General features: G+C 52.2%; 2 protein-coding genes across 3 annotated transcripts in view; one reads left to right on the top strand and one right to left on the bottom strand.

Annotated features, from left to right (window-relative positions):
* The first annotated feature begins 63 nt into the window (after positions 1 to 63).
* LOC113209492 (superoxide dismutase [Mn], mitochondrial) lies at positions 64 to 2,329 on the top strand. The gene is made up of 6 exons (XM_026427032.2): positions 64 to 135; positions 260 to 312; positions 1,083 to 1,282; positions 1,361 to 1,474; positions 1,554 to 1,733; positions 1,965 to 2,329. The coding sequence occupies exons 2-6, from the start codon at positions 275 to 277 to the stop codon at positions 2,108 to 2,110; spliced, it is 678 nt and encodes a 225-aa protein (XP_026282817.1). The 5' UTR covers positions 64 to 135; positions 260 to 274; the 3' UTR covers positions 2,111 to 2,329.
* The window catches only part of LOC113209489 (FMRFamide receptor-like), a 108,336-nt gene continuing 101,549 nt past the window's right edge, over positions 2,323 to 9,109 (bottom strand). For both annotated transcript variants that reach the window (XM_052272684.1, XM_052272683.1), the window contains 6 exons: positions 6,575 to 6,738; positions 6,049 to 6,301; positions 5,600 to 5,822; positions 4,800 to 4,953; positions 3,768 to 4,036; positions 2,323 to 3,304 (listed from right to left, as the gene is read on the bottom strand). In XM_052272684.1, the coding sequence (XP_052128644.1) occupies positions 3,010 to 3,304; positions 3,768 to 4,036; positions 4,800 to 4,953; positions 5,600 to 5,822; positions 6,049 to 6,301; positions 6,575 to 6,682 (1,302 nt within the window). In that variant the 5' untranslated portion in view covers positions 6,683 to 6,738 and the 3' untranslated portion in view covers positions 2,323 to 3,009. The remainder of the gene's footprint in view (positions 3,305 to 3,767; positions 4,037 to 4,799; positions 4,954 to 5,599; positions 5,823 to 6,048; positions 6,302 to 6,574; positions 6,739 to 9,109) is intronic.

Raw genomic sequence — 9,109 nt, forward strand, 5'->3', positions numbered from 1 at the left:
AGACCGGTTTGACGTCATAACAACAAAATCTCCCGTGATCTCGATCCCATCAGTAATTTTTCATACCTAGCAGAACTAACGGTCAATTTCGAATTTGTCTGTTATCGAGACGTCCTTTGCCCCAGCCCCAGGAAGGTATATATACCGAATTTTTGATAAGTCTTAGCTTGCAAAAACTAAGCTCTACCCACTTCGTGCTAGTGCTTTGTTCGTTGTTTTGACCAGTTTTAACTTACTGTCTTTCTTTTCGTTTCGATAGATAAAATCCTCTAAAATGCTGTCCCTTCGAAATGCTGCGTTCTCTGTTGTGAGGTAAGGGTGCCATAATCAAGTAGATAGGCTAGACACCTTTTAGACGGTTGACGGTTTGTGATGTGCACCAAATTTGCTCAGCTCGACCGTTATTCGCTTTATATTTTTATTTTTGGAATTTGTTTTATCTAAGAAAGGTTACGATGCCTTTACTATCCTGTTCTGTGCTGCCGCCACCCCAGAAAAAGTCCGGGTTAGGCCGGCAGACATTCCTGCGTGTAGAGAATTTTCCTGTGACATTTCATTGTGACTCCTCATGATGATCAAGTCTTTCATCCTTGCTCGCATATTGGTTCTATGGACCAAAGTGACGTTAACCTGGCCGGCTCTGCTAGCCTGAGGCTGATGAGTCCTGAAGGGATGTCTCGATGTTTTGTCACACTGGTATAAGTTCACGAGAAATTGCTTTGGAGTCGTGTCTATAGTTTCCTATGATGATTATACCTTTCATCCTTGCTCGCTTATTGGTTCAATGAACCAAAGTGACGTAAATCTGGCCGGCTCTGTTAGCTCGAGGCTGTTGGGGTCCTGAGGAATCTATCAGTATATTACTTGATGAAGTGTCTTTGAATCTTTTTGTGGTTCCCTATGATGATGCAGTCTTTCATCCTTGCTCGCATATTGATTCATTGAATCAAAGTGACGTTAAACTGGCCGGCTCTGTTTAGCCCGAGGCTGACAGGGTTCTGAGGGATCTATCATATTCTACATTTTACCTTTGCTAAGTTGTTAGTTTTTATCTTGTAACTATTTCAACAATATTCTTTCAGGCGCAATGCTTACATGCTCATGGGAACAGCTCCCCAATGTGCACAAAAGAGTACTCTTCCTGATCTTCCTTTTGAGTACAGTGCCTTGGAGCCAGTTATTTCTCGCGATATCATGACTCTACATCATCAAAAACATCATGCTGCCTATGTAACCAATTATAATGCTACACTGGAAAAGCTTCAAGCTGCCATCAGTAGAAGTATGTATTTTTATTTATTTACTGTGTCCTCTCAATCACTGGATTATATTTAATGATTGGTTTAATTAATCCCTGCAGATGATGTGTCTGCACAAATTGAACTTCAGCCTGCCTTGAAGTTTAACGGAGGTGGCCACATCAATCATTCTATCTTCTGGCAGAACCTTACTCCTGAAACAACAAAACCAGACAGTAGGTCGTCCCTATGGATCATTCGCCTCTTTTGTCTCCATCACCTGAACTTATGTACTTAACATTGTGTTCAACGTAGGTACTCTTGAAGACGCTTTAAAATTGCGCTTTGGAAGTTTTGAGAGCTTTAAAAATGAGTTTTCAACTAAGGCTGTAGGTGTTCAAGGTTCTGGATGGGCATGGCTTGGCTATGATAAGACTAGCAAATCTCTTCAAATAGCAACTTGTGCCAATCAGGATCCCCTGCAAGGAACTACTGGTGAGACATACTTTTACACATCTATTTTGAATCGGGTTTTTTAGCCTCTTCCCAATGATGATCCAATTTTTCATCCTTGCTCGCATATTGGTTTTTTAAATCAAAGTGACGTCAACCTGGGTGGCTTTGTTGAGCCCGAGGCCAACAGAGTCCTGAGGGAAATATTATCTATTTTCAAATTATGATCCTTTTTGTATTGGATATTAATAGGTTGGTTTTAATCTTTTTCAGGCCTCATCCCATTGCTGGGTATTGATGTGTGGGAGCATGCATACTACCTACAGTACAAAAATGTGCGAGCCGACTATGTAAAGGCTATTTTTGATGTTGTTAACTGGAAAGATGTCTCCAAGCGTTTCTCGGATGCAAAGGCCTAAGCCTTGTACTCAATGAGACTTGTGATACTGTACCTCTATCTTGTAAATAGTTCAAGACATTTATGCCCAGTGCTTTTATGTTAGTGATACAACTTTCCACTCAAAGTATGATTGTTTTAAAGGCTGTTTTGGTTAGGCAGCCATTTTATTTGTTGTCCTTTTATGTTTTTGTGAAATATGTTTTAGGATATGTTGCATAATAAAAGATGATGTAAAGTATCTTTGCTGCAGATATAAGTCACCCCTGCTGTCTTTTATTTTATTATATACAAATTTGTTTGATATGTGTGCAGAGAAGAACAGTTGGTTCAACCTGCACTGTCGGAGATGCATCAGTGCACATCAATCTTCCTGACAAAGCAGATTACTGAAGATGAACTAAGACTTAGATTGTTCTCAAAAACATCCCAGTACATTCACAGCAAATTAGAAGCATAATTGGACTTGGTATGTTTATGATAAATGATATAACGATATAATTTACAATGATGATGATTTGTAACATATACATTACGCAGAGCACAGCTCTTGACTAGAAAATTTGATCATTCTGAGTAGTCGTGGAGAAGCTCCACATCCTAACAAATGTCTCTTCAATCACTCCTCGTTCTCACAGTAGCTTAAACAATAATGAAGGCAAAGAAAGGTGGACTGCTTAGCATCTAGCATAGTTCACTCGGTCCCCTGTCACGTATAGTTGTGGTGGAGAGGTAGGTGCACGCAGCTCCTGCATGCGTCGTACATCCTTTAGTCTTGATGCCTTGTCACCTCCCGAACACCCTGTCACTGACTGCTCTGCCAGCAGCACCCGTGTCCGGCGGCCGCACTGCCCCACACTCCCACACTGCTGCCCGTGTCCATTCCGCTCCACGCGCAAGCTGCTGCCGGTCGCGCGACACTCAGTCGTGACCGTCGAACCCGTTGCCGTTTGCTGCGGAGGGCGGGGCGAGACGATTCGGGGACGGTCTATCCTTTTGGTTGCGGTTGGCGCCGCCCAGGACGCCGCCCACGCTTTGCGACGAGTACCCCGAGGCCGTCCGCTGCAGGCGGTTCCCACCCGCGCCGTTGCTGCGGTCCTTGGGCACTTGCAGGTACACACTGCCCACCCTGGAGCGAGTCGTCCTGGTGAAGTCCGAGTGCGTCGAGTACATGGAGCCGGTGCGCTGCAGCGCCGTAGACTGCGCCTTGTAGCACCTGCGGGGCGGAGCAGAGAGCGCCGTCAGTTCGACCAGAGAGAGAGAGATGGGGAGAGGGATGCTCAACCCTCCTCAGGTTAGTTTGTGCTTACTTGTGTGTATTGGGTCAACCGGAGTGACCGGAGATGCTTTGCATCGTTCAATGGAAAGAAAGACAATCTCACATTAGCCAAAGTAAGACAAAATGTGTTGTATTTTACCCAAAGTACAACAGTCTTGCCTCACAATTACAAATGTCAGAAATGTCTCTTGTCTGAGTCGTGTACCGCCGCGTCGATACCCCACGCCGGAGCGCCCACTTGCGCAGCTGAGGGTGACAGTGGTCGCTCGTGCATGGAGTATCGACGCAAGCTCTCCTACTTGTTTCAAGTTAGAATAAAGCGATGCATCGGTTTGTGATAGAGCGGTCTCTCTCGCCACCAGGGTCACTCTCGGGGACCCCTCTCCCCACCGAGACTCACCAGGGCACGAAGGTCACGAGGAAGGTGCGCCGGTACTTGTCTGACAGCGCGCAGTACAGCAGGAAGTTGGAGGCAGCGTTAACAGCCACCAGGAAGTTGCAGATGTTGCCCAGACTTCGGTGTACTTTTGTTTCGTCCACAAAGCTCTTGTACACGAGGAGGGCTGCGGAGGGCGTTTGGCAGACAAGGAACAGGATGACGACGCCAATGAGGGTGATGGTGATGCGGTTCTCCTGCCTCTGGTGCTGTGACACCGAGTTGGGCTCGTTCTGTCGGACACGAGAGAATTCCGGGTGAGTGTAATGCGTTTCTTGTTACATACGGACGGAATGCCAGGGAGCGCGCGCACTGCGATAGCGCAGCAGGGAGGTTTAGGTTTGACCTGCAACAGGTACTGAGGGACTCGGCGGGCCTCACCGCCTGCGAGGTAGGCAACCCTCGGGGCTCCAACGCACGCGCGCGCGGCGGGCTTGCCTACCCGGACTCTGGCGGGCGCTCCACTCCGGGCCTCACCGCCTACAGGGTAGGCAACTTTCTGGGCTCCAGCGCACGCGCGCGCGGCGGGCCTGCCTACCCCAGCTCTGACGGGCGCTCCAGAGCTCTGCCGCGGGCGCGAACACCGGATGGCGTACGATACAGAGCCCCACAAATACTCGTTTGGAAGGAAAACAAGAGGTGGGAGTGAAAGAGAGCAACGTTCCGGTTCGAGCACCTCACTCTCCTGTCATTTTCGGACCAAACGGGTATCCGATCCGCGATGCTCGCTCGTGGTATCTGGTCCGAAAGCGGTGGTGGGAGTGAGAAGCTCGCTCCGAACCATAGCTTCCTCTCACTCCTATTCGCTGACGGACGCCAAGTAGGCATCCGATGCCCGCCAGCTAGAGGGCTTATGCGGCGCCTTACTTTAAAAAAAAACCCGAAGGGCTGCCAGGTAGGCAACTATCCTGGCTCCAGCGCACGCGCGCGCGGCGGGCCTGCCTACCCGGACTCTGGCGGGCGCTCCACTCTCCGGGCCGCGGCCGCAATACGTACCTGCGTCATGGAGCGTCGCGCTCGCCGGCTCTGCCGCACGGCGTTGATGAGGAAGCAGTTGAAGACGGCCAGCATCAACAGCGGCAGGGCCATGAACAGGAGCGCCGAGAACCACGAGTAGATGCTTATGTAGACCTCGTTTGCGCCCAGCCAACTGCGACAAATAAAAAAAAAACGGGTTCGTGTCGCTTGAGAGTGCCGGGGGCGCGTGCCAAGTTATTGTGAGCGTGCTTCCGTGGCTGTGTATCCAAGTAGCTCTCGCACGCAGCCCTCCCCCCACCCCCCAGGTGCGATGCGGAGGCGCGCTGCCTTCCGAGGCGCCAGACCCCAGGCTTTTAACGCGTCAACAGCTGTTTGTCCTCCCTCGGCCGTGGTCGTGGACCCGTGGGCGGGCGGATGTCGGAGCGGTAGAGTGCCATGCCGCTGGATAAAATGGAAAGGCTTGGATCCGAGCCGCAGCCATCGTAAACGGAGCGCGACGGTTCCGTGCGTCGGGATGGGCGCACAAGGACCTTTTGTGCACAGTAAATTATTTCAGTTTTTCATTTAAAGTTACGGGCGCCTTCACACACGCCCCTGCTAACTTTGACAGAAAATAATTCTGCGAGAAACCTTGCAACTAGTGTTGCCAGATGATGAAGGCAAATTTCCCACGGGAGCACAGGTGTTTTGTTGTTTATTGCATCTTGTTTGGAACAAAACACAGCAGGGAGGTCAAGTTTTCCGCAGCGAGTCCGTTCTTTACCATGGATTTCTGTACAGTGTCCGTTGCCTTCCCCACACAAAGTGAATCCCCTCACCTCTCGCACTCGCGCACGCACTCGCGGCCGGCGTGGTCGCGGTGCCAGACCACGTACGACTCCCAGGGCACGCTGGCGGTGGCGAACACGCAGAAGGACCACACCACGAGGACGGCGAGGCGGGCGCGGTACTCGGTGCACAGCAGGCGGCCGCGCATGGGGTGACAGACTGCGATGTACCGCTCCACCGTGAAGGCAACCGTCAGCCAGATGGACGTGGCCGCTGCGGGGACAAAACATGAGAAGTTGTTTCAGGATGCCACGTGTGCATGTTTATGTCCACAGTCACTCTGTTCAATCCAAATGTGTACATTGTACACTTTGAATAAAGTGTACATGGCATGTTTGCTTTTAATAATGTGAACATGCCCATGTACACATCTTTTAAAGTGTGTACAATGCACACATTTGAACTGACAGAACATCTGTTTCGAGTCGTGGACACTCACTCATGGAGTCGGCCAGCCACAGGACGAAGCGGTGCAGCCGCCAGTAGAAGAAGTAGCTGGTGTCCATGGAGCCGATCCCCGGGTAGTGCCGCAGCGACAGCAGGAAGATGGCGGTCAGGTACAGCAGGTCCGACGCGGCCAGCGCCGTCAGGTACACGTTGGTCGAGGAGCGCATGCGGCGCCGCGTCAGCACCACGATGGTGGCCGCGTTGCCCACCAGCCCGACCACGACCACCACGGGCACCAGCACGCGCTGCGACCCACAAGTCAGTTGCACAAACTCTCTTCCATTCAGGTACATTGTGTTCTCTGGAAATCCAGGTGTGCGATAGAATTTTTACACCACTTGAATGTTGTGAATGGTAATGACCATGACCATGGTCATGATCAATGCATAACATCCTTGGGAACGGGGTAAATGACTTTCTTTTCATGCAACGAGTTTGTGAATATTCTGTCTCACACCTGCCCCTGCCTGCAGGTGAGCGACATTCGTAACGCCTGGATTTCCAGTGTGATGACAGACCTGGATGAGGAAGCGGGTGCCGCGCAGGAAGTGCTCGTCGGCCTCCAGCGGGCCGTCGGGCCACTCGGCGGTGTAGGTGATGTTGGTGGAGCAGTTGTACGACTCCATGTCGGCGGCGAGTGGCGGCGGAGGTCACCCGGGTCGCCCTGCACAGCAACCAGCAGCTGCAACAAACAGGCGAGACGGGCGATGGGGTTGGGGTTTTGAATACACAAAAAAAAGACGTCCCGGCAAACAAACAAAAAATGGTAATACAAAAGAAATTGTTGTAGGCAGCCACAAATACTTGTTACGCGTTGTGGCGGGTGGCTGGGCAGTGATCTGAGGGGAGGTCATTGTCCCTGTCTCTTGTTTTCCTCCCGACTGCGCCGCGCCCGGCCACTACCCGTGATATTGAGAGCGGAAGGAGCTCGGAGGAGCGCGCTGGAGCCCCACGTCCCACGTCTCCTGATCAGGTTGCCGACGGGGAGGGGACGGGCGGCCCGAGCCAAGAGGCGTCACCCCCTCCCACCCGAGGCGAGACGAGACGAGACGCACTACGCAGCCGTATCGCCCTTTGGAATCGGCCCGGCGCGCTAAGGGGAAGCGAAGCCGAGCGAATAAACGAGATTATCCACCGTGTTTTTCCCACTTATGGCATATTCTTTGCGGATTCTTTGCTGGGTTCCATGGTGTGAGGAGGGGGGAGGGAGGTGGTCGCGACATGCTCCGTTGCCTGTTGCAAAGACTCCTCGGCGAGCCTGGTGCATCGCGTGCTGCAGGGAGAAGTAAGGGTGGATTGCGTCGAATGGTCGGTGCGGCTAGCGAGCCCTAAAGCTCCGGGCTCCGGGGCGGGCGACCGCAGCCAGCAGGTGCCGTGTGCAGTGCAGTTGATCAGAGCTGGCTCCGCTCGGCAGCGCTCGTGGCCCAGTTCGCCAATGTCTGTAACGGCCGGGCCCGGGCCCCGGGCCTGTGGCCTGTGGCCTGCGCGCGCGAGTCCGGCTGCTGCGGAGGCCGTAAAGAGACCCGGGCGGGCTGTCGGGTGCTGTCGGGCTTATCCGAGCGCGCGTATAGCGCCGCGTGGCGGCCGCGGCACCAAACCCTTTATGGTAGTGAAAAAAACAACAACAAAGAAACAAGGGAGGCATGGAACACGCCATTAATTAATTTAGTGTGAGAGAATAAAAGTTGTTCTTTAACAAAAATTAATATCTCGCTTTTCTTGGCAAATAGTGCAGGGCGGGGTCGCAAACTCGTAGCTCGCGAGCCACTCCTTGATTTTCTATCCCACCTAGCCGAGTGGGGCGATTCGTTGAGTGATGCTGGACTTTACTTGCTTACTACTTTCATATTGTGTCATTATAAATCTACGGTCTTTGCAAACGCGTACGATCAACAGTAGCCGGTGCGCGCCTCGCCGCTAGCGACGAGTTTGCGACCCAGTGCGAGTACTGCTCTCAGTGAAGTATGTGCTTTTCGGTGAAATTGTGAGCTGTTCTCAGAATCGCGCTTGGGTTCTAGTTCGGTCCCATAACTGGCCGATGCGACACTCATGGTACGATTCATTATTTTCTTCCTTTTTCTTTTGTGTCGCCTGCGGCCTTGCCTGCTCTGTGACGTTATCACGCTGCAGTTGGTTGTTATTTTTATTATTTTGTTTGAATAAAAAAATATATAAATGCAACAAAATGCATCAAAGCAGCAGCAGCGGCAACAGAAGCAGCACGCTCTCTGGCCTGCGCCTGCGGCGGCAGGCATTGCTGCGCACCCCTCCCCTTCGATGCTCCTCTTTCCGACCCTCCCCTGGTCGTTGTGTGCCTTCACTTCACTAGAATGTGCACCCATGGCACATGTGTGGCCGCGCCGCGATGCGTTTGGTCCACACGAAACGAAAATGGAACACTGCTGAAAATGTCTTCCTAATTTTGCAATATGTTTCACAATTATAATTTTGAGTGTATGTTATGTTTGCAAGATGTCAGTATATCAGTATCCTTCACACTATTTGTTCTCTTTGCAGGCTTGCGAAGAACTAGTTTGTGTAATAATGTGTGTGTGTGTGTGTGGATTACCTATGCCAGAGTGGGGCCAGCAGGTGATATGAGATTTATAGAACAAGGCACAAAACACGCGTTTTTTTGCCACACCGAAATTTTATACACCGCAGGCACTCGCGCGCTTGTGTCCCACGCAGTGCAGGTCCCTCCCTGCAAATGAGCCGCTTGATCCGCTTGACGCCTGCTGTGCCGCAATGTATGGCCGCTATTAATTACCCCCGCGTCCACCTGACACTGGCGGCAGCGGGGACCTCCGCCCACCTGGGCCCGGGGCTGGGCGAGCGGGAGCCGAGCGCGAGCCGAGCGCGAGCCGAGCGGGCCGGGACGCACTCGGCTGGAGGAACAATTATTAGACTCGTTATCACCCCGTCATCATTCAGGCGTAGGGTACCCGTGGGTGCGGTACCCGGCGGTACCAAGCATCCCCGAAATAATACCCGTATCAGACCGGCCACGCTTGGCTGGCGGCGGCGGGAGCTGGGCGGGCTGGGCGGTGGGC

Source organism: Frankliniella occidentalis, unplaced genomic scaffold, assembly GCF_000697945.3.
Source record: "Frankliniella occidentalis isolate FOCC.00 unplaced genomic scaffold, Focc_3.1 Scaffold218, whole genome shotgun sequence".
NCBI classification, from domain to species: Eukaryota; Metazoa; Arthropoda; class Insecta; order Thysanoptera; family Thripidae; genus Frankliniella; species Frankliniella occidentalis.

Coding starts and splice junctions, on each gene's coding strand:
- LOC113209492 (XM_026427032.2), top strand. CDS start 275: ATGCTGTCCCTTCGAAATGCTGCGTTCTCTGTTGTGAG. Junction 313..1,082: donor GCTGCGTTCTCTGTTGTGAG/GTAAGGGTGCCA, acceptor ATATTCTTTCAG/GCGCAATGCTTACATGCTCA. Junction 1,283..1,360: donor TCAAGCTGCCATCAGTAGAA/GTATGTATTTTT, acceptor TAATCCCTGCAG/ATGATGTGTCTGCACAAATT.